The 24,468-nt window shown below is 35.6% G+C and overlaps 1 protein-coding gene across 1 annotated transcript; it reads right to left on the bottom strand.

The window, feature by feature from the left end:
- Positions 1 to 1,085: 1,085 nt before the first annotated feature.
- LOC306885689 (BOLA class I histocompatibility antigen, alpha chain BL3-7-like) lies at positions 1,086 to 21,489 on the bottom strand. Its single transcript, XM_079442381.1, has 8 exons — positions 21,353 to 21,489; positions 18,749 to 19,009; positions 3,505 to 3,780; positions 2,580 to 2,879; positions 2,199 to 2,297; positions 2,086 to 2,103; positions 1,916 to 1,974; positions 1,086 to 1,824 (listed from the first exon to the last, which is right to left on the bottom strand). Exons 1-7 carry the CDS (start codon positions 21,399 to 21,401, stop codon positions 1,916 to 1,918), a joined length of 1,062 nt encoding a protein of 353 aa, XP_079298507.1. The 5' UTR covers positions 21,402 to 21,489; the 3' UTR covers positions 1,086 to 1,824.
- Between the last annotated feature and the right edge of the window lie 2,979 nt (positions 21,490 to 24,468).

Raw genomic sequence — 24,468 nt, 5'->3', positions numbered from 1 at the left:
CGGTTTAGACATTAATGGCTGTGTGTTGAGTTATTTTGAGGGGACAGCATTTACACTGTTATACAAGCTGTACACTCACTACTGTACATTGTAGCAAAGTGTCATTTCTTTAGTGTTGTTGCATGAAAATATATAATAAAACATTTACAAAAATGCAAGGGGTGTACTCACTTCTGTGAGATGCTGTGTGTGTGTATGTGTATATATATATATATATTAGACATATACATAATGTTCACTTTTTTTCTTTTCTGTCTTTTAGATGCTTTCTCAACATCAACCCTGAATGTGCATCAAAAACCAAGAAAGGAAAAGTGACTTACAAGAAGACTGGACATGTTGTGTAAAAAAAGAACAGTACTGTAAACCCACAGGTTTCCTCTCTTCTGAAAGACTTTTAAAAATATATTTCTGAAAAACCTTTCCATTCTTTAAAAGTAAATAAGATTACTGTATTTTGAATTACTTGCTAATTGTTAATTGCATTTTACATGTTTTATATTTAAAAGAAAAAGGAAAAAAAAAAACTACAGCTGGCATTTCAGCCAGTAAATTCATATAAGGCAATTGCCTGGTCTTTTCTTCAAAATAAATAAAATGTTTTAAAAATATTATTTTCTCTATTTTTTTGTGAATACTGTTATGAAAAAGTATATTTTTAATTTTGTAAATCCAAGAGTACTGAAATGAAAGCAGGATTTACAGTATTCCCTGTAAAGAGCACAGTGTAATACTGTAAAAACAAAATATAACAGTATAATACTGTATTTCGTAAATACAGTACAGAACTGTAAATGTTGTGTACAGTAGTAGTACTGTAAAAATACAGTAAGTGGCTGGCAACCCAGCTGCCAGTATTTTACTGTAAATTTACAACGAAAAGTTTTACAATGTAGTGATATTTGTAAAACCATCCAGTTTGGTTGTAGTTGTGTTCTATTCATCATGGAACTTGGGCAGTTTATCTCCTGGAACAACTATATGCTTGACTCCTGCTTCAGTGATCACAACCAGGTGAACCACACCACCACTAACATTATCACGACCCAGAGCCAAAGCTGAATTTATATTTTATTTCAATTTGTAATTTACATTTTTCTCATACGAATTGTTCAAATGTCAACATAAAGAAACCTTTGAGCAGATATTTATATTTATCCCTTAGAATTAAAAGTAATATTAATGTAAAGACAGTGATGCATAAAGACTTCTTTTAACCTAATTTACAGCAAATTGGACTTAAATGTAAAAGCAAACAAATACATAAGAATTCAATTATAATTAAACTGGTAACAACCGATCACCAACTCTTACAATTAACTTATCACAGGATATGTAAAAGAATAACAAACAAACCCAAAAGAAACAAACAATAAAAAAACCCCAATTATATTTATCTAAGGAAAGCTAACAGAGTGTAAAGGATCTGTGGACTGGTGCTTTTTCATAGCTAAAGCTTCAGATTTATGCAGCAGGACTGACAGATTCACCCACTAAAACAATATTACAATCACAATTATTCTCTTCATTTAATTAAACAACTTTATGATGTTATGATGTACTACAACATGTACTTGGAGGTTAAGAAAAAAGGTATGGTGAATTACACCATTATTAAGTCCTTTGTGAAATAATAGCTCCTCCAGAAATGATTTAAATAACTATTAAGTTCTGATGTGATTTTTACAGGATTCAAGGATTCACCGAAATAATCAGAAATAAACCAAAGCCAGAACATTTGTAATGAATTGATGGAAAAACATAATTATGCTGAAGAGATGCCACACTCCAAATCCTCATCCTCCAACTCCTTCACGCTATTCTCTGTCAAAGGAAAATTTCAGTGATGAGACACAGAGACCTACAATCATACACATTACACAACTTTCCATTATAAGCTTTTACTGAAACTCACCTATTTGCCATTTACTTTTTCCAGAGCTTGATCTGAATTTTCAGAATCAGAATCTTTGGCTACAAGACAAAAGGGATAACATTATAAGACATGTCTTTCTTTTGAACAGTTTCTCATGAAATCAAATAGCTTTTATTCTATTAATCTGTAAGAAGACATGTAATACTTACTGCTTGTCCTCCCATAGCCTGCAGAGAAACAGAATGAGATTAATATTAACATATCTGGTAACACTTTTGCTATATAAATAAAATGAAGTAAAATTAGAAAAATAAGAACTTACCATTGGACTTCCTCCAAAAAATGAGCCCAACTATGACAGCTAGGAGAGCAACAAAGCCCACAGCACAGCACACAATGATCACAATTGTATTGTCAGAGCCTGTAATCAAATAGCATAACAATTAAACTTAGAAACAAATAAACCTGAAAAAAAAAAAAAAAAAAAACACAGAAATGTCTTTATGGCTGGTTCACAGTCCTAGCTCAAGAATCAGTCAATTAAAGGGACAATCACAAAATTTGGATGGAGATTATGGGAAAAACAATCTCAATACAAAAAAACGTATGTACACATACTATATAAGTGAAGTGAAGACAGATCCCACTTGAAATATCTGATAACAAAAGATATTTCATATGACAGAAACGTTCATGCACATACCTGGGTTTGAGCGGATATCATCCACAGTGACAACAATGTCCTTCGCTGCTCCCACATGCTGAACCACACATCTGAAGTCATTTTTGTTCTTCTTCCACTCCTCCGACTTTACTGAGAGGGTGATGGTCTTCTGGAAGGTCCCGTCTGCGTTTGGCATAGTTGTACCAACATCCACATCCTCATGATGCTCTTCACCTTTTTTCTGCCAGGTCATCATTATGTTGCTGGGGTAGAAGCCAGTAGCTTGACACAAAACTGGAGACGAAGAGTCCTTCTGCAGCAGGAACACCTCAGGTGCATCTGCATAAAGATCACATAGAGATCAAATTTTAAACACGAACAATTATTTTCTGATGAATATTGAAGCATATAGTGATAACAATAATTGATCATTACATTTTTTGAAATTGTATAGTTCTTATTAGTCAGAAAAGTTGCTTTCAGGGTACTAGGTTGATACAATGAGCACTTTTCAGGAATGCAGTAAAAATTGTGAATTATATTGTTTTTATAGTAATACTTAAAATAGTTGTTTAACAAAATTAATATGACATAATATTTATGCAATTCAAAGGATATTTTCATCGACAGATAATTGTCCACTAGTTCCACTATGGATGATGTTTCATGCACAGTCTGTTTGTTAACACATTTTTCTTCCAACTGTCTGCTGATGTAGTCCAAATGATCAATAGATCAATAGCTTTACCATAACATAAAAAAATAATAAAGTTAGGACTATTAGGGAATTCTTATCCTATCTCCATTTTTATGAAGGCAAAGAAACATGATTTTTGAACATTGAACTCTATACAGACAGTATAAATGAGAGGTATGTATTATCGGACATTCAGAAGGATATTTGTTTCTGAAAAACAAAAGGTCAATCAAAATGTAGTGACTATCAAACCACTGATATTCATACCTTTTCTTTCCAGAGTGCTCTTGCCATAACCCACATACTTCTTTATCCACTCAATGCATTCATTCTCCAGATACTCTTTGACTCTTTCAGATTGGGTTCTAACAGCATCCCATTTGTTCTTGGTAATCACAGCTTTATCATTAGCTGCAGTCCAGGTGAGAGAGCTCTTATCAAAGCTGATGAAGTCACCTCCATCATAACCAAACTGCATGTATCCTTGTTTGGTGCCATCATCATCCAGCTCACATCCGTACATCCACTGCCATGTGTGAACACCTGAGAGAAACAACACGGATCATTATATAACACTCACCATTCCTCACTTTCTCTAAAACAGTCTTAAAGACTTGATAATTAAGCAGAATGTTTTCCAGTCTTCTTTTTCAACACAAAACCAAACATTGACATAAAGATGAGAGCAATTGTGATTGGCTAATGGAACTGGTTTGTACTAATATATACAAGCATCCAGGAAAAGTGAACAAATTTGTCTGCATATAAACATCAATCTTGTGCACGAGCGTATGGTGAGTTCACAAAATCTAAATATTTGACAGCTCGAGGTTATTCAGTAAAAGATGAAAGTAAAAATCAATGTGAGCTATTCCAATGGGAATCAGATTTGTGTGTTCAGACGCAGGTCAGACGTCCAGATATCGGATATGTGTCCGATTTAAAACCACATTTGAAAGAGACTGAATGGATGCGAAAGAATCGGATCTTGTGCAGATTTTTCTGTTTAGTCGTGTGCAACATCTGATCTGTGTCACATGTGAGTAAAAAACACTGAAAATCTCCTGCAAACGTTTCAGACACAGTTCGCTATGTGGTTGCTGGGGTGTTCTGGATGGTTGCTAGGGTGTTATGAGTGGTTGCTAGGGTGTTACACTAAACTAAAATCAGTGTAATACATTTTTGTTCAATAACATTTTTTATATTTAGAAAATTTCATGGTATTAATTAATATTTATGCAATAATTATAATCAATATTCTCCCATAGAAAATAATACACTTTAATTTCTATTATTTTCATCTCATCTAAAGCATCTCTGCTCACATATTTCACTTTTTCTCCTCTGTTTCTGAAGCAGAACCAGTTCATTTCTTACAAAAGAAGAACTAGATTAAGAAGATCGTCAAGACAAACCTTCTGTTTCTTAAGAAAGCAGTTTAAAAAGCAAGAAGTTTGAAGTAGTTTTAAATTTGAATTGTTTTTAAAAGCTTTTTAAAAGTTTGAACACCTGAAATGTAACCGTTTTATTTTCAGTAAAGTTTCATGGTTGAGAGAATTTCATGGTACCAGTTAATATTTATGAAATAATTATCAAATTTATGATAAAAAGTTATGATAAAAATTTATGAAATTATGATAAAATTGTTTCCCATTGAAAATAATATTTTCCCCCTACTATTTTCATCTCATCTAAAGCATCTCTGCTCAAACATTTCACTTTTTCTCCTGTTTCTAAAGCAGAACCAGTTAATTTCTTTCAAAAGAAGAACTAGTTTAAAAAGATATTAAAAGACAAACTTTCTGTTGCTTGAGAAAGCAGTTTAAAAAGTCAAGTCAAGTCAAGTCTGCTTTATTGTCAATTCTTCCACATGTACAGTACATACATACAGAGAATTGAAATTGCGTTACCCTCAGACCCTTGGTGCATACAGTTAACATTAAACACTGACAGTAGACGTTCAAATACAGATAATACAGTTTAAGCATATGTACATACAACTATACAGATATACAAATGAGGACATTGCAAAAAAAAAAAAAAAGCGTGAAGTTTGAAGTTCGAATTGCTTTTAAAAGATTGAAGCTTGAACACCTGAAATTTAACTTTGTTTTATTTTCAGCAAAATCAATTTAATATATTTTTGTTCAATAATATTTTGTCTTTTTTATTTTGTATTTTGAGAGAATTTCATGATTCTAATGAATATTTATGCAATAATTATTATCAATTTTTTCCCACCAAAAAAACCCAAAACAAATTCTAATATTTTCATCTCATCTAAAGAATCTCTTTCAATTTTAATTTGTCCCCGAGGGGCAATTCAAAGGCATATTGAGCAGCACTTCAAGAAAGACAACACTTTTTCAGACAAATACACAATGTACAAATAAATAAGTAAAAAAAAACAATTATTTAATTTAAAAAGTATAAACAAGAATTGTACATTTCCAGGAACTATGTCTTTACAATATTACAATATTATTGCTATGATAATGGTAAACAATAACAGCAAAGATAATTTGGTTCTGTACAGTAAGAAGGAGTCCTAAAAGTGCATAATAAAAAATTGACTATTCTGTTAGGAGTCTGTAAAGAATTAAATAATAAATGAATACCAAGTTTAGGAATTTAAAAGCAGAAAGGCTTTAGGACCAAAGGTGTCCCTCGTCCTCTGAGCGCTGCAGGCGGGACAGCGAAGCCGTCCTCCAGAGGAGAACCACTCAAAGCTGAGTGAAGAACATGTGAGGGGTCTTTAATAATCCTGCTTGCTGACCTGAGCTTCTGTTGATCATGTTTGTGTGTAAGAGATCTAACAGACAAACCAATCATCTCAGAGCACACTGTGACAGCATCTGCAACCGGTACCTGAGACGAATAATAGACTGAAACCAACAAGTTCTGGAGAACGAGACGATGCTCTCAATGAAAGAGTAATAAAAGCACAACAGAATGTCTCCAAAGTTTAGATATTGAGCTGCTGACACCTCCTCACAATCTCCTCTGTGTCGGGTCAGCTGAGGTGTAACGAAGGTCAGAAAAGCTATTATTGACCAGAACTCTCTGAGACCCGTTGCTCAAAAAGTCCAGTGTCCACATAATCAGCTGCTCGTCCAGATGAAAGCGAGAGGAGAGTTTAGTAACAAAGATGTGAGTCTGCAAGGTATTGAATGCTGAAGAGAAGTCAGCACACAGAAGTCGGACTGAAGCGTCGAGGAGCTCCAGGTGTTTGTGAGCACATCTATAATAACTGTTTCAGCCTCATCTACACCTCTTCCTGCACGAGATGTGACCTGAAGTGGATCAGGGAATCTGTTGCTCTGATAATGAGATGTTTCAGGATCCTCTCCATAGAGACACGGGCCGTAGCTCATTCAGTGCTTAGGTCTTATTTTTCTCAGGGATGGGAATAACTGTGGACTGTTTGGGACTGTGCTGCTGTCCGTGGAGCTCTGGAGCAAGATTGGAAACACGTCCCGAGCTGCTGAGCACAGAGCCACTAATATCGTCCCTCTCTCTGGTTCTCCTGAAGGCTCTCACTGCGTCCCGTGTGCTGAAGGTAAATGCAGAGTTATGGGGATTGGGTTCAGATCCAGCTGAGAGGAGTTATCTGACTGGAATCTGCTGTAAAGGAGTTAAGGTCGTCAGGACTGTGGATGGCTCTAGTGCTGCTGGCTGCAGTTAACGGAGGACATGGTTTTGAGATCCTGCCGAGCTGAGCGGAGGTTTCCATCGATGAAGATCTGGTCCGCTTTATTCTTGGCCCGCTTGACCTCTTTGTTGACCTGCTTTATCTCCAATTCAGAGCCAGTGAAGAAAATCATCTTCTTCCTATTCAGGATCTCCTGAAGCTCTTTGGTGACCCAAGGTTTGTTGTTCGGGAAGATGGTGAGTGTTTTTGAAGGAGCGATGTTATCGACGCAGAAGGAGATATACGATGAAACCGTCTCTAACGGCTCGTTGATGTTATTGGAGGAGGACAGAAGGCTGTCCCAGTCTGTTCTTGTAGGGATTGGATACAGTGTTTGATGTGTTTAGTAAGATTTGTTGGTCTCTAACAGCTGGTGTATCTGCTGGAGGAGCAGGATAGTGTGGTGTAGAGGGCTCCAGCGGGACCCAACGCTAATCTCACAGCAGCGGCTGGTTTAAGCTTCGCTTCGGTCAGAGAGTTTGGCGGGAGACTCGCGGGGAATGCTGGGATTTGGCGCGTTATAGAAACAGAGTCAACACATGAAGTTGAGAAGAGCATTAAAGCGGCTGTTTACTCGACAAAAGCAAAGCAAAGCAAGACATCTGGAAACAATTCTCAAATCTCACTGAAAAAATTAGAAAGAGTTAAACTTTGTAAGTTGCAATAAATGTTCAAAAGTGTTTGTTTACGACGGACGTAAATCTGACGACACACCTATTTATCTAAGATCTATGTGTTTATTTATTTAATAAGTTAAAGTTTGTCATATTGTGCTTTGGCTTATTAACTTAAACTGTTAGTTAGCAGTTAAACTGTTAGTTTAGTTACACGTGTTTTTGTCACGTGCGGTGCTTTGGTTTAGCATTACTTCATCTTATTTAAACACAATCATGTTTAAAGCCTGTTATTCTGGATGTTAACTTGAAGGAATATTTAGTATTTGTGCTCATTTTTTAGAAGCTCTGAGAGAAAGTCGACGGGTTTAAGAAACTAAATTGTGTCTCTGCATCAAATTCACAGCAAAAAATACATTTTATATGTTCATTTAGTTTTGTTCGTAAAATAATATAAAGGCATAATATAATATTAAAATGTAAATAACAGTTTTTAATTAAATTTGTGAAAATTATTACAATTAAGTTTTTTTATTAGCGAGTAAACAAGTAAAACTAGTTATAGTTTGAAGCCGTGTGTTAGTAGTTAGTTATTGTGCTACACTTTGAGAAAGTCTGTAAAATACAGCACAGTCTACTCGGTTAATATGAAGGGATTCTCCGGATTGATTTTTCACAGGTTTTTACCTGCATTTTTAATCACGTGATGTATTTTGTGTTTTGGGTTACAGCCACTGATCTATAATAGAGAGCTGAAATAGATGCTGCTTAATCAGGACATTAAAAATATACACACCATAATTTATTCAGAGAAATAACTGACTACATACAGCACGGATTTATAGACATTGAAGCTTTATTTCCAAGTTAAGCTTTTCATTTCAGTACAATATAGAGAAATAAAGTAACAGAGGCTATCGTATTATTCATTGTATATTCAAATCAATTTCTGAATACGTTCATGTTTAATAATTCCTGAATAATTACATAACGTTACATAAAGAAACAGGCTATATTTTGTGTTGACAGCGCAGCAAACACACACCTAAACGATTAAATATATCGCTTATCCTGCACAAAAACACCATAAACACTGCCGATAACATCTGAAGTAAAAATGAATGAACATACACCTAACATAAAAACTACTACCGTCTGACTGATTCGCTTCAGATCGGGTGATTTTAGGTCAGCGGTCTGCATGAGACGCCATGCTGCTCTCTGCTGGTAGAGAAGAGAAAGATGGCGGCTCGAACACTTCCGGTGGAGAACGCATCATATCCTGGAAAATTACTTGTACCTTCTCCATTTTTCTAGATATTTTTCTTACAGTGTATCAACTGATCAACACTCGCAAGAACAAGCTACTAACAAAGTGTATCATAAATGAACAATTATTAAATTACGAAATAGTTTTTACTATTATTAAACGGGACAATTGCAAATATAGCAGCTAAGTTAATATCCGTGACGTGGAAACCAGGCTGTTAGACGCAATAGTCCAGGAGTCACTGAGAAGTAAACTAAACACAACTGCACCTGAAGCACGAGACTGAACCGAGCATAACATAGCTCTGGGTTAAAAACAAACTAAACGTGTCTTCAGACAGTATCAACTAAACACAACATTAAACAATAAGAAGAGCAATGAATAGTGCTGCTCAACTATTTCCATCTCTGCTCAAACATCTCACTTTTCTCCTGTTTCTGAAACAAAACCAGTTCATTTCTTACAAAAGAAGAACTAGATTAAAAAGATATTAAAATCAAGCTTTCTGTTGCTTAAGTTTAAAATGCATCAAGTTTGAATTATTTTTAAAAGTTTGAAGTTTGAACAGCTGAAATGTAACTTTGTTTTATTTTCAGCAAAATCAATGAAGAAGAGATTTACATTACTTTACACGACTAGATGATGATGAAGAAGATGTGGAGGATCAGTAAAGCGTTTCTCCATTTCTTAAATAAACTGGATTTAAGACCTAATAAACGAATAGCGTGTGTTTTATTTGCTTTTATGTCAGGATTGTATTCCTGCAGCATTAAAACAGCATTTAAATGTGAGTGAAGTTCAGAGGTCAGCGAGTCTCACAGCGTTGATCTGCTCAGCGTGAGCCAGTCCTCAGAGAAAACAAACCATAAATGTATCAGTTCATTTCTTACAAAAGAACTAGATTAAGAAGATTGTCAAGACAAACTTTCTGTTGCTTGAGAAAACAGTTTAAAAAGCCTGAAGTCTGAAGTAAATTTGAATTGCTTTTAAAAGCCTGGAGTTTGAACACCTGAAATGCAACTTTGTTTTATTTTCAGCAATATAAATGTAATATATTTATGTTCAATAATATTTTGTCTTTTTTATTTTGTATTTTGAGAGAATTACATGGTACTCGTTAATATTTATGCAATAATTATGATCAATTTATCCCATCGAAAATAATACAAAAATTCTAATATTTTCATCTCATCTAAACTTTTTCTCCTGTTTCTGAAGCAGAACCAGTTCATTTCTTACAAAAGAAGAACTAGATTAAAAAGATAGTCAATATTATGATTTTAATCACGTCCAATCAAGCTGAACCATGAACGGTTGTTGTGTTGTGTGTATTTTAGGTCCGTGCGACTCAAATCAGTGAAGATAGTGACTGATTGTTAAAGACCAACGTCAGGAAGAACTTTCTGTCTTAATAAATGGTACTTTCATTTAAAAAGAAATGTTGTCAAAAGTAGTATCGATTATGCTTAATATTTAGGATCAATTATTCTTCAAGTACTTAATGAATCATTAATGGAGTCAGTTAATGAACTGGAACCTTAAATTACTTATGATTCCTGTCAATAATCATCTATTATTTTACTCTAAACTGATCAAGATGTTTCCATCCAAAGTTATGAATTAAACTTATGCACAAAACTGGAATATTACATAAAACATTTGTGAATAAAGCACCGTTTCAGGTCGACTGATTCGCCGCGGCGGATATCATATATTATCAGATATTCTATCCAGCGGTTTGTTTTTATGCAATATCCCAAAATGCTCAGAAAAATAGGCGATAGAAACATATAAAGCAGAGTTTTCTGGACAGCAGAGAGCAGAATCTCTAAAGTGATATTAAAGTCAAACCCAAACTGTATTTGATTGATCTCAGAGCAAAACTAGATCAAGTTGATCAAGATCAAGATGCTGCTTCAACAGAGACTCGTCTGAGAGTTTAATACAGTTTTAATAGTTGATCGCTCAGCAGCAGAGACACAGATGAGTGTCTGTTTACATATGAATCTTCTGACAGTTGATTCAGTTGAGATTCAGTTGAGTTTGAATGGATTCAAGATTCTGAACATTCCATCAATGAAAGTCAGTGGGATTCTTGTGAGTCTTGATCATCTGCGGCGGGAAAACTGTCTGATCAGTTGATTCATTCATTTATTATTCATTGTTTGTTTCATTTGAAATAAAATGATATTTTAATTGATCTTTCTGTCTCTCTTCACTGGGTTCAGTGTGTCTCTGTGTCTCTGAGCTTCTCGTACAGTTCATTATTCGTTAGAAACGATGAAAGTCCACTGAAAGAGCAGCTTAGACCTCGCTGTCTACATAGGGAGCTTCTTCTGAAGCAGCGATTGAAACAGAGCCTTATTAGAGACTAATGTGGAATAAAAAAAAAAAAACCTTTCACAGCAGTGAGAGAAACACTGACTGACAAAATCAGACTTTTGTTTACATTTGATAAAAATTATCATAATTTGATTGTTTTATTCACGTCAATCCTACATTGTGTGGGTCACTATAAAGTTTACTCTGTTATTATCTCAGCTGACCGCCGCTCACTTTCTAGTGTTCACAGAGAAGAGGATGAATTTAAGTGTTGTGAATCCCACAGGCTTTGTCTCCTTTACTGTTTTTTTATTTTATTTTAAAAGAAATTATATTATAATTCAGTTCTTTAATAATCCTGCTTGCTGACCTGGGCTTCTGTTGATCATGTTTGTGTATAAGAGATCGAAGACAAACCAATCATCTCAGAGCACACTGTGACAGCATCTGCAGCCAGTTCCTGATCTGAGACGAATAATAGACTGAAACCAACAAGTTCTGGAGAACGAGACGATGCTCTCAATGAAAGAGTAATAAAAGCACAACAGAATGTCTCCAAAGTTTAGATATTGAGCTGCTGACACCTCCTCACAATCTCCTCTGTGTCGGGTCAGCTGAGGTGTAACGAAGGTCAGAAAAGCTATTATTGACCAGAACTCTCTGAGACCCGTTGCTCAAAAAGTCCAGTGTCCACATAATCAGCTGCTCGTCCAGATGAAAGCGAGAGGAGAGTTTAGTAACAAAGATGTGAGTCTGCAAGGTATTGAATGCTGAAGAGAAGTCAGCACACATAAGTCGGACTGAAGCATCGAGGAGCTCCAGGTGTTTGTGAACACATCTATAATAACTGTTTCAGCCTCATCTACACCTCTTCCTGCACGAGATGTGACCTGAAGTGGATCAGGGAGTCTGTTGCTCTGATAATGAGATGTTTCAGGATCCTCTCCATAGAGACACGGGCCGTAGCTCATTCAGTGCTTAGGTCTTATTTTTCTCAGGGATGGGAATAACTGTGGACTGTTTGGGACTGTGCTGCTGTCCGTGGAGCTCTGGAGCAAGATTGGAAACACGTCCCGAGCTGCTGAGCACAGAGCCGCTAATATCGTCCCTCTCTCTGCTTCTCCTGAGGGCTCTCACTGCGTCCCATGTGCTGAAGGTAAATGCAGAGTCATGGGGATTGGGTTCAGATCCAGCTGAGAGGAGTTATCTGACTGGAATCTGCTGTAAAGGAGTTAAGGTCGTCAGGACTGCGGATGGCTCTAGAGCTGCTGGCTGCAGTGTTAACGGAGGACATGGTTTTGAGATCCTGCCGAGCTGAGCGGAGGTTTCCATCGATGAAGATCTGCTCTGCTTTATTCTTGGCCCGCTTGACCTCTTTGTTGACCTGCTTTATCTCCAATTCAGAGCCAGTGAAGAAAATCCTCTTCTTCCTATTCAGGATCTCCTGAAGCTCTTTGGTGACCCAAGGTTTGTTGTTCGAGAAGATGGTGAGTGTTTTTGAAGGAGCGATGTTATCGACGCAGAAGGAGAAATACGATGAAACCGTCTCTACCGGCTCGTTGATGTTATTGGAGGAGGACAGAAGGCTGTCCCAGTCTGTTCTTGTAGGGATTGGATACTTTCCAGTGTGCAGTGTTTGATGTGTTTAGTAAGCTTTGTTGGTCTCCTAACAGCTGGTGTATCTGCTGGAGGAGCAGGATAGTGTGGTGTAGAGGGCTCCAGCGGCACCCAACGCTAATCTCACAGCAGCGGCCGGTTTTAGCTTCGCTTCGTCAGAGAGTTTGGCGGGAGACTCGCGGGGAACGCAGAGGGGAAAAATCGTAATTCCGTTGAATTTTCTAATTTCATTAAACTGCTAAAAAACTGCTAAAAAATGAACGTCTCTGTTAAAAAAGCAGTTTTAACAAGCTGATGTACAGCATTGACGTTAGCTCGAACGGCTCGTTAGCTTGATGTGCTCCGTAATGATTAAAAAAAAACTTTTGCAGCCGATTCACGAAGTAATCTCATCGATTTACAACGTTTAAACGTTAATAAATCAGCCGTTTACTTTGAGTGCAATTTAACCACAATAAACACCGTTTGTCCCTGAGGTACTTACGATTGAAAACAGCCGTGGCGCCGCTTCAGCCATTTTTCGAATATGAGGCCACGCCTCCTCTCGCGTGGCCTCATGGGATAGTAAAGTGTCCATCGTATGCCTACTACAGAATTCGGGTGGAAGTAGTAGGTCATCCGGGTAATTCTCGCCTACTGTTTTTCGAATACTATGAATTCGGTCATACTACTCGCCTCGCATACTGTTTTTCGCATACTATAGCCTATAGTAGGGAAGTATGCGATTTCGGACGCAGCCAGAGTCAACACACGAAGTTGAGAAGAACATTAAAGCGGCTGTTTACTCGACAAAAGCAAAGCAAGGCGAGACATCTGGAAACAATTCTCAAATCTCACTGAAAAAATGAGAAAGAGTTAAACTTCGTAAGTTGCGATAAAATACATGTAATATATGTTCATTTAGTTTAGTTCGTAAAATAATATAAAGGCATAATATAATATTAAAATGTAACTGTTTTTAATTAAATTTGTGAAAACGATTACAATTAAGTTTTTTTTATTAGCGAGTAAACAAGTAAAAGACTTTAGACTTTCTGAACAGTCATAGTTTGAAGCCGTGTGTTAGTAGTTAGTTATTGTGCTACACTTTGAGAAAGTCTGTGAAATACAGCACAGTCTACTCTGTTAATATGAAGGGATTCTCCGGATTGAGTTTTCACATGTTTTTTACCTGCATTTTTAATCATGTGATGTATTTTGTGTTTTTGTGTTACAGCCACTGATCTATAATAGAGAGCTGAAATAGATGCTGCTTAATCAGGACATTAAAAATATACACATCATAATTTATTCAGAGAAATAACTGACTACATACAGCACGGATTTATAGACATTGATTATTTCCAAGTTAAGCTTTTCATTTCAGTACAATATAGAGAAATAAAGTAACAGAGGCTATCGTATTATTCACTGTATATTCAAATCAATTTCTGAATACGTTCATGTTTAATAATTCCTGAATAATTACATAACGTTACATAAAGAAACAGGCTATATTTTGTGTTGACAGCACGCAGCAAACACACACCTAAACTATTAAATATATCGCGTATCCTGCACAAAAACACCATAAACACTGCCGATAACATCTGAAGTAATAATGAATGAACATACACCTAACATAAGAACTACTACCGTGTGACTGATTCGCTTCAGATCGGGTGATTTTAGGTCAGCGGTCTGCATGAGACGCCATGCTGCTCTCTGCTGGAAGAGAAGAGAAAGATGGCGGCTCGAACACTTCCGGTGGAGAACGCATCATATCCTGGAAAATTACTTGTACCTTTTCCATTTTTCTAGATATTTTTCTTACAGTGTATCAACTGATCAACACTCGCAAGAACAAGCTACTAACAAAGTGTATCATAAATGAACAATTATTAAATTACGAAATAGTTTTTACTATTATTAAACTGGACAATTGCAAATATAGCAGCTAAGTTAATATCCGTGACGTGGAAACCAGGCTGTTAGACGCAATAGTCCAGGAGTCACGGAGAAGTAAACTAAACACAACTGCACCTGAAGCACGAGACTGAACCGAGCATAAAATAGCTCTGGGTTAAAAACAAACTAAACTGTCCTCAGACAGGATCAACTAAACACAACATTAAACAATAAGAAGAGCAATGAATAGTGCTGCTCAACTATTTCCATCTCTGCTCAAACATCTCACTTTTCTCCTGTTTCTGAAACAAAACCAGTTCATTTCTTATAAAAGAAGAACTAGATTAAAAAGAGATTAAAATAAAACTTTCTGTTTCTTGAGAAAGCAGTTTTAAAAACCTGAAGTTTGAAGTAGTTTTAAATTGAATTGCTTTTAAAAGCTTGAAGTTTGAACACCTGAAATGTAACTTTTTATTTTCAGTAAAATAAATGTAATATATTTTTGTTCAATAATATTTGTTATTTGTTTATTTAGTATTTTGAGAGAATTTCGTTGTAATAATTAATATTTAAACCATAATTATGATCACGTTTTCCCCATCGAAAATAATACTTTTTTTTCTGAATATTTTCATATCTTCAAAAGCATCTGTGCTCACACATTTTTATTTTCAGTAAAATCAATGTAATATATTTTTGTTCAATAATATTTTTTATTTACTATTTTAAAATAATTTAATGTTACTAATTAATATTTATACAATAATTGTGATACATTTTTCCCATCGATAATAATAATAATAAAATATTTTCAGCTCATCTATTTTCTCATCCAACTTTTTTTCTCAGGTAACATCAATGTAATATATTTTTGTTCAATAATATTTGTACTTTTTTTATGTTGTTATTATACATTTTTTATTTTGAGAGAATTTCTTCGTACTAATTAGTATTCATGCAATAATTATCATATTTTTGTTGCATTGAAAAAAAAATTATAATATTTTCATCTCATCATTCTGTTGCTTGAGAAAGCAGTTTAAAAAGCTTGAAATTTGAAGCAGTTTTACGTTTAAAGTGGTTTTAAAAGCGCAAAGTTGAAAGTGAAGTCTTTCAGGCACAGATTGTTGTGTGGTTGCTATAGCATTGCTAGGCATTTGCTATAATGACCTGGGTGGTTGCTAGGGTACTCTGGATGGTTGCTAAGCAGTTGCTAGGGTATTTTAGGTGGTTGGTAGGATGTTCAGGATGGTTCCTATATATAATCTAGGCTGTTTGAACTTTCTGTCAAAATGCTGCGTCCTCTGGAGGTCTCATTCAAAGGGTGCATACGTCATCGAGGCTGTCTCATTTCAGAAAAGCAAGTAGGACACTCCGAATGCGACCTTCTTTCACAGGAATTCGGAGGATGCATCAGGTGTATCCTTCGCTGCTACAGATAACCCACAATTCTTTGCGTCACCATAAACAACCATCGTTAATTTGAAAGATGCCGGAGCCGGCAGATGTACACACAAGTGCAGATGTGGTGTTTTCAACTTAACTTAAAGTCCCTCCAGTAAAAACGGATAAACTTTGTTCTTAATATCCTCTAGGGCTGTAATCAACCAAAGAAAATCTTGGTCGACTGAAGTCCTGAAACTTTCGACTAAAAATCGACTAAAAATGACGTTGTGGAGAAAAAAAAAACGTACGTTACATTAATTAGATACACACTGTGCTCAGTACTTGGTAGCCTTGTTGTCTGCCTAAATTAATTATAAATAAACATAAAAAACTAATAGGCTATTTGGAGTATATTAAATCGTTTTTGACCTAATTATTTTGCACTGAAATGAGTCTGACACATGAGTCTGTCGTCTCTGACAGCGGTGCATCACGTGCACCTGCGCAATATCATAGCCTGTGATTTCTGAAAACAGTACTATGTTGTCAACTAGTGATATCACAAGAACTTTTGAGGAATGTGCAACATAATTTAGAAAATTATTTTTGTCATATGTTATAAGTATAACTGTCAGACACTATCATTTCAGCCGCTCTGCGCAGCTCGAGAGCGAGGCTGAAGATAAGAGCTCAGCTTCGCGGCTGAGACACGAATAGACTTAAAGCTTTTACTCTTAATAAACACAAAAGGCGCGTCCACTTTAATAAAAAAATAATATTTATTAAACAAACAAGAGCAGAAACCAAATAAAGTGCATAACTGAAAAATAAAGCATCTTAGGCTCAAAACTAACACTAACAGTGGGCACAGCGCAATTGCGCAATATTGTGAGAACTGAGAACTGATCGCGCACTGTGTGAGAACTGAGAAAGTGGAGCACTTCTATCAGAGTGATTCCGCCTATCGCGCCTTCACTAACTTCAAGTTAATCAACAACGAATTGTGACTCCTGGGAAAAACGGGATGTCTGGTCACCCTATCCCTATAACCATTCAGTTGCTGAGGCCATTGTTTCAGATCGCTAGTTTGCGTTTTGGTAGCGTATCCGCCCACTGCGGCTGCCATACTGTGACTAGATATACAAACGCCCCTCGTCTGATTGCGATCCAGTGACAGGGACGCACATTTTAAAAGACAAGACAGTCAACTTAGCCTATGTATTTTGAATGTCCGGTAGTCCTCAAATAACATTTTAGTCCCGTCTCGTCTCGTTAACGAAGACGCGCATACATTTCGTCATAGTTTTTATCATCAGATATTAATTTTATCTCGTCAACTTCTCGTCTTAGTCACAGAAAAAAGGTTCGTTAACGAATATTTTTCATCGTCCTCTTCGTTAACGAAATTAGCACTGGTTCTTTGGAAGGAGACAGCTTCTTGTTTTATTGACACTAGCTTATTATTAAATAAATAATATTCAGCATCAAACCTTCTAAAGCCTACTTATCTGTCTCTCTTCTCCAGTGGGTTGGGCTAATCCAAAAAAAGTGAAAACAATGGGGGTGTTCTGAAAACAGACTGTTACCTGTGAAACAGGGGTGCTCTGAAAATACCCCCATTAGCAATTAGTGCTTTCCACCTGATGAAATGAGCGCGGCCAAACTGATGAAATGAGCGCGGCAAAAAATCGACCAATCAGATTTTTGGTCGAACCAGACCGTATCGACCAATTAATCGACTAATCGACTGGGACGTTACAGCCCTAATATCCTCCTCCTTTTTTTCTCTCTAACAGATGTCTTTTGTACGTACGCTGCAGCAAGACAGTAATGGTCTCTAGATTAATTCTTTTTTTTCATATGATATTATTTTAATTTATATATTTTTTTTATTTTAAATAAATACATTTTTATTAAGTATCATTATTTTAATTTATCATACTTAATTATACATTTTTTTTAATCATATAGATTTTTTAAAAATGTACTGTATATTTTATTAATTTAATTTTAAATTGGTTATGTTCTAGTTTCTGTTTAGTAGAGAGATTTTAGAAACAGTTTTTTCTCAACAAGAACAAAAATTACAAGGAACACTGATCACCATCATCAAGAGTCTCAGCAATATCAATTATTCATCTTATATCTGAAAATGATATTGTTAGTTTACTGTACACATACACACAGTTACTGTGGTCTGTAATCACAGTACATCATGGGATTACTTCCTCCTTGAAAGAAAACATACAATTCTTCTGCAGGATTTGGTCAAGGGAAGGTATTTGATGAGGCAGTATAGTGCCTCATTTCCTTAGTCATTTCATCAGGAGCGCAGATTCCTTAAAATGCTGCTTACGTAAGAATTTGGAATAGAGCTGCTGTGTCGTATTTTGACTTGTTGTGCTGTGTTATGTATTTACATTTACATTTATTCATTTAGCTGACGCTTTTATCCAAAGCGACTTACAACTGCTATATATGTCAGAGGTCGCACGCCTCTGGAGCAACTAGGGGTTAAGTGTCTTGCTCAGGGACACATTGGTGTCTCACAGTGGATTCGAACCCGGGTCTCTCACACCAAAGGCATGTGTCTTATCCACTGCGCCATCACCACCCCCATCTGTCATGTCTCAATACTGTGTTTTGTATTGCTGTGTCTCAATGTGTTGTGAAAGGATTTGTTTCTTCAAATAAAAGCAAGAGCTGCCTGGGAGTGTGTGTTACCTGCTGTCTGGTTGAACCGCCCCCGTAGAGTCTGCATATTTACTTTGAAGGCTTGCATCCAGCTACTCTCTCTCTGGCTTTCTCTGTCCCAGTAATCTGCTCCTTCATTCTCCTTGATCCACTCTGTCTTGGGGATCATTCTCTTGATGTTACTGTCAAAGTGCACAAATGGAATATCGTCCACCATACCAACAGCTGTGTACTCTGGGAAGCTGTCAACCTCTGAAACTCCCGTAAGTATGTATTTCATAGAATGAGTTACTGTAAAAAACAAATACACAAAAATGTTATTGAAAACCCATCAAAATCACCTAATTTTAAAACATTTTTAAAATACAATTTCATTGCATTATGAATTTATAATTATTATATAAATATAATTAATTCAATCAGGATATAGTAGCCAGTTTATAAGGATTGTAATTGAAGAGAATCCAAGATTTCTTGACATCAACTACACTTGGTAAATTAATTCATCTTGCGGTTGTACAAACACTCTCTTAAGGTCTTAGTCTCACCATCTGTTCATGTTAGTAAATAAACAAATTAATTCTTTTTTTTTTTCAGTGTGACTGTTTGTGAATTAGGGCTGCCCAATTATTCAAATTTCTAATCGCCATTACAATTAAAGATGCCACAATTATGTAATCATTCAAAGCAACAATTAATCGTTCAAAGTCATCTTATGTTATTTTGAGTGCTTTTTCTTTTTACAGGTTATATTAAGGATTTTATTATTGTTTTAATTTTAGTTTTAGTATAACATTATAATACCATGCATATTTTTACTTTTTTATTATTTAAAGAAGAAACTAATCCAATGTATAATTGACATTTGAGGCTTAATACTATAAAAAAGAAAGAAAAGTTTTTCAGTTTGAGTGTTTTCAGCTTGTTTATTTTCATATTATTATAAATATGTCATGCAGTTGCTTCAAAGAATGGTTAATTAATAATCGCAATTACAATTTCAAGTGAATAATCAACAATTATGATTTTTCTCATAACCATGCAGCCCCATTGTGAATATGAAAAACATTTTTAAAAACTGGTTACAGAGAAAACAGTAGGCAATGAAAAATATTAATAACAATAACAACATACAATAATTTAAAATAAGATAAATGCTTTGTACAGGTTTTCAGGTTCCAGTTCATATTTCCAAGAACTTTAAAATTTTCATATTTTCAACCTTTTCTTTATAGTGTGTACTATTAATACTAATATGTCATGTTTAAAACAAATGAATCTATCACTTCAAACAGACAGACAATTGTTATCTTTATTATTCCAAGGTTAAAAATTGAGAATCTTTGGCCTTGTTTGAATAAATATGGAAAATCCTGTAACTAATTATGGTTTATAATATTAATATTTATTATTATTACTTAGTATCATACTGTATTAAGTAATACAAATTAGCACATACTTCTAATGAGTGAATGCAAATCTGCAATCATTTAATCAAATTAATAATTATATTCAGAGCACATTTTGTATTTTAAACACAAACCATGCTATGGCCATTTCTGTATAATAGAATATGTTACCTATAGTCTAAGGAATAGACTGGTACTATACTGTGAACTTAAAACCATCCACTCACCAGGAAAAAAAAAAGTATTAGGAAGAAAATGTTGGTTTGGTTTGTATGGATTGCACACAAGTAGATCAGAACTAAGTGCCCATTTTTGTTGTCTACCTGTGTGTGAACTGGTGAAGGGTATCATTGTGAGCACTTAGTCCCAAACAATTATCAGTGTTTGCTATCCCATCCAATAGACATTCTGAACAAGTGCAACGTCATGAGTCACTATGAAGAATTTCTTAAACTGGGTTGATCTCCAAAAGTGAAAATAAGCAAGTCATCAAAGTTTTTTGGGGTTTTGGGACATAAGGTCAAATATACATTTATTTTGTTTTTGGGAGACATGTAAACTAGCCTTCCATTTCATATAATTTAAGGTTAGTTTAAACTCACATGCAGTTAGCCTGACATTACTAAATCCTCCTGAGACTGGTTGATTATAGACATCATCACTTCACTTGTAGATTTAAGGCATTCAGCAGACTCTCTTATCCAGAGCAATTTAGAGAATTACTTTAGCATCACATACTGTATGTTATTACTGGTTATTATTAAAATAAGGTTACACTTTATTTTAAGATGTCCTTGTTACAATGTAATTATACATTTAAATACTGAGTAATATTAATTAACTACATGTACTTACTATATGGTTAGGGATAGAATTAGGGTTTGTTTAGGGTTACTTGCATATAATTATGTATAAATTATTATTAGAAATAGTGAGTACATGTAACAAAGACACCTGAAAATAAAGTGTAATCCAAAATAAATGTAAGTGTAATCTGATATTTTTTTATTATTAAATTACAGTTACTGTTACTGAAAATATTAACAATTACAAAGGGTTTTACTTCTGAATATTTTCACACACACACACACACACACACACACACACACACACACACACACACATAAACAAATAAATAAAATTTATATTATCTCGTTATGAACTCTTCAGCTTTAATATGTGGTTTTAGTGAACAGCTGAATAGTGATGAACGCCATTTACTCACCGGCATTGGCGAGATGAACTCCGAGGAGCAGAAGAACTACGGTCCGCATGTTTCCAATGAAAATTCGTTCTACAGAATTGAGAATGAAAATGGTCCTTGACGCCTCACAAGCAGTTTGTGATCTGGTGAAGCGACTCTGCTCCAACGCTTAAATAGGGCTGGAAATCTCAGCCAATAGATTTTCAGGACAATTCGAACGTCATCAGTCACTATGAGGTGTTTCTTAGATTGGGTTGAATTCTGAAAGTGAAAACAAAATGAAGTAATTCATTATCATACATTATATATATAGGACTTGACAAAATTAACGAATCAAAAGCAATTTAAAAATCTGATCTGCAAAGCAAGCAAATGAACTTTGAATGAAAGCGTTTTTAGCATTTCATAGTAAACATAACGGTCAATGATTATGGATCAGGTGCTTATAGAAGAATCGTATCTTTAAATGTTTCTTCTTGCAGAATGATATCAAATATCAGCAACGAATAAGTTTAATTAAAACGTTGCTACTTATATCTTGTAGTGAAGTGGAAATAATGCAGATAATGCAAACTAAATGTCTTAGTGCGTGACCTAAGCAAGTGGATAGCAAGTCTCCTTTCAAATAACTAATGCCGAAGACAAATGGTGTCTGTGCTTCATATGCATAATTGGATAATAAACTAGTAAATTAGACAGAAGTAGTTACTGAAGCAACTGTAAAGTCCAAACAAACTGCTTAATGACGCTTTTATCTGAAAATGCTTGTGATGATACAGCTCAAGTCGCAGTTACAATTCCCTCATCTTCACTCTGACATTTTTGTTCAAATCCATCCATTTTTGTTTTGATCAAGTTTAGCTATACAATCTTCACAGCACTTCATAACACAAAATAGGCTACACAAGTATGGCCACACTATAAGAGACAATTTGAGTATTTCCCTGTGTCCTTAACTGCACTCTGTTCCGAGAAACCATGTGATATCATGGCAAAATATCCAGCACCATATCCATACCAAGACGCTTTTGAAGTACTAATGTGGGCCTGCAGCGCCACCTAGTGGAGACATTTTTCATTTTGTGTAGGCTATAATCTAAGAGGTCATAAGGCCTTAACGTGATGCTACATTACATTATATAGGCCTATATGTCACATTTTTAAAATGCACATAATAGTCCAGCACTATTTATCGCTGATATTGACATCACAGGCCTCTATGAAACAGGAAATACATCTCTGATTCTGGAAGAATCTCAAAGACTTACATCTGCAGTCTATCGTCCACACCAGTAGCCAGGGACCTGGAGATAGTTGGTAAGATGAATGTATGCTTACATTTTCATGTGATGCTGTATAGTTTATAAACTGGATATTCTATTAAACTACAGTTACACATAAAATAGTAACCTTCACTGCCTGTTTTCTTCCAGAGCCTCCGTCTCTGTCCATCTACCCGTCTCCTCTTCCTCTGCTGGTTCCTGGGCAGGTGCTGCTGGTTCAGTGTGAGGCGTCTGGTTTTGCTCCTCACACTCTGGATCTGAGCTGGGAGTTCAGCGGGACAGACGGGATGTCTGACGTGTAACGGGTCACAGACAGGCGTCTGATGGCACCTTCAGTCAGAGCAGCCGTCTGGAGCTGGACTCGGGGAAGCTGGGACTCGGTCGAGGTGGAGAAATCTATGGCAAGCTGTTTTGACTTTTATTCCTTCACATGATAGGAATTCTTGATATCAACAATTCAAGTTTTACTAGTTAAAATGCTAATTCTTGATATCAAGAATTAAATTGTTGATATCTGTAATTGTATTTTCACTAGTTAAATGTCACCATAGGCTGCCATTCAAAATCAATTGTTGATATCAAGAATTAATTTCTTACTAGCTGAAATTCCAATTTCACACATCAGAAATACAATTCTTACTAGTAAAAATGTCTATTCTTGATATGAACAATTTAATTGTCACTAGTGACAATGTTAATTTCTGATATCAAGAATTAAATTGTTGATATCAGAAATACATGTTCAGATATCAGAAATGAACATTGTCACTAGTGACAATTAAATTGTTGATATCAGGTGAATAGTGTTAAGGGACGACGTCAGGGTCCGTGTAACAGTTTGCAGTTCTTTGTTCAATTTGCAGCATCAAAATTAACCAGATAAAATTTGGCTTCAAACTTTCATTTTTCGTTTTTTTCAAATACCTCACAAACGAATAATTGTCTCTCTGTTTGATTTTCCAGTCTACAAGTTTAGGTTGTGGCATCCGAATAAGATTTTTGAACAAACATAAAACATGACTCGTTATTCTGATTTTCCATTTTTTGTGTTTTGCGCTCGCGGTTGGTCCGTACCATTACTGCCGGGGACGGAATGGGGGATTACTTTAAGACTGCAGCGGACCCAGAGCGCTGCCGCTTTATGTATAGGCTGGGTGCGATTTGCCGGGGGGACCTTTAATGCTTTAATGTCCCGTTTAAATCAAATGATTCAGGATACGTGCTTTAATGTCCCGTTTAAATCAAATGATTCAGGATACGTGCTTTAATGTCCCGTTTAAATCAAATGATTCAGGATACGTGCTTTAATGTCCCGTTTAAATCAAATGATTCGACCTGCTTTAATGTCCCGTTTAAATCAAATTGTTAGCAATACGCACTTTAAAGTCCCGTTTTGAATCAAATAATTCGCAATACGGGCTTTAAAGTCCCGTTTTAACAACTGATTCGCGATCCGATTGAAGCGCTTCGAAACAGTGGTCTGATTCGGAGTTTCGAAAAGCTCCCTTGATAGGCTACTTTGTTGTTTGCTCGCTTTATCAATTTATTCGTTGTTTGAAATAATCATTACAATTAATAGGCCTAACTTACAATATTTTTATTAAATTGTGATCACGTTAGACAGTTTCAGTCGTTTTAAAAACATTTCATGACGTGACACTCATTACCTGGTATACTTGCCTAAAAAGACTGGTATCTAATGTGCGTTGTTAAACGATTACACTAACAGTTTGGTCAACCTCCGCCTATATGGAGAGAGAATATATAGGCTATATTTTGTGTGTGTGTGTTCGGGTTTTTCTATCCCGATGGGGACTGCAACTTGAATGAGCACTGACTCATGGATCTCCGTAG

Source organism: Barbus barbus (assembly GCF_936440315.1).
Source record: "Barbus barbus genome assembly, chromosome: 19".
NCBI classification, from domain to species: domain Eukaryota; kingdom Metazoa; phylum Chordata; class Actinopteri; order Cypriniformes; family Cyprinidae; genus Barbus; species Barbus barbus.
The sequence above is the reverse complement of the archived record's forward strand: the minus strand, read 5'-3'. Positions and strand labels throughout refer to the sequence as shown.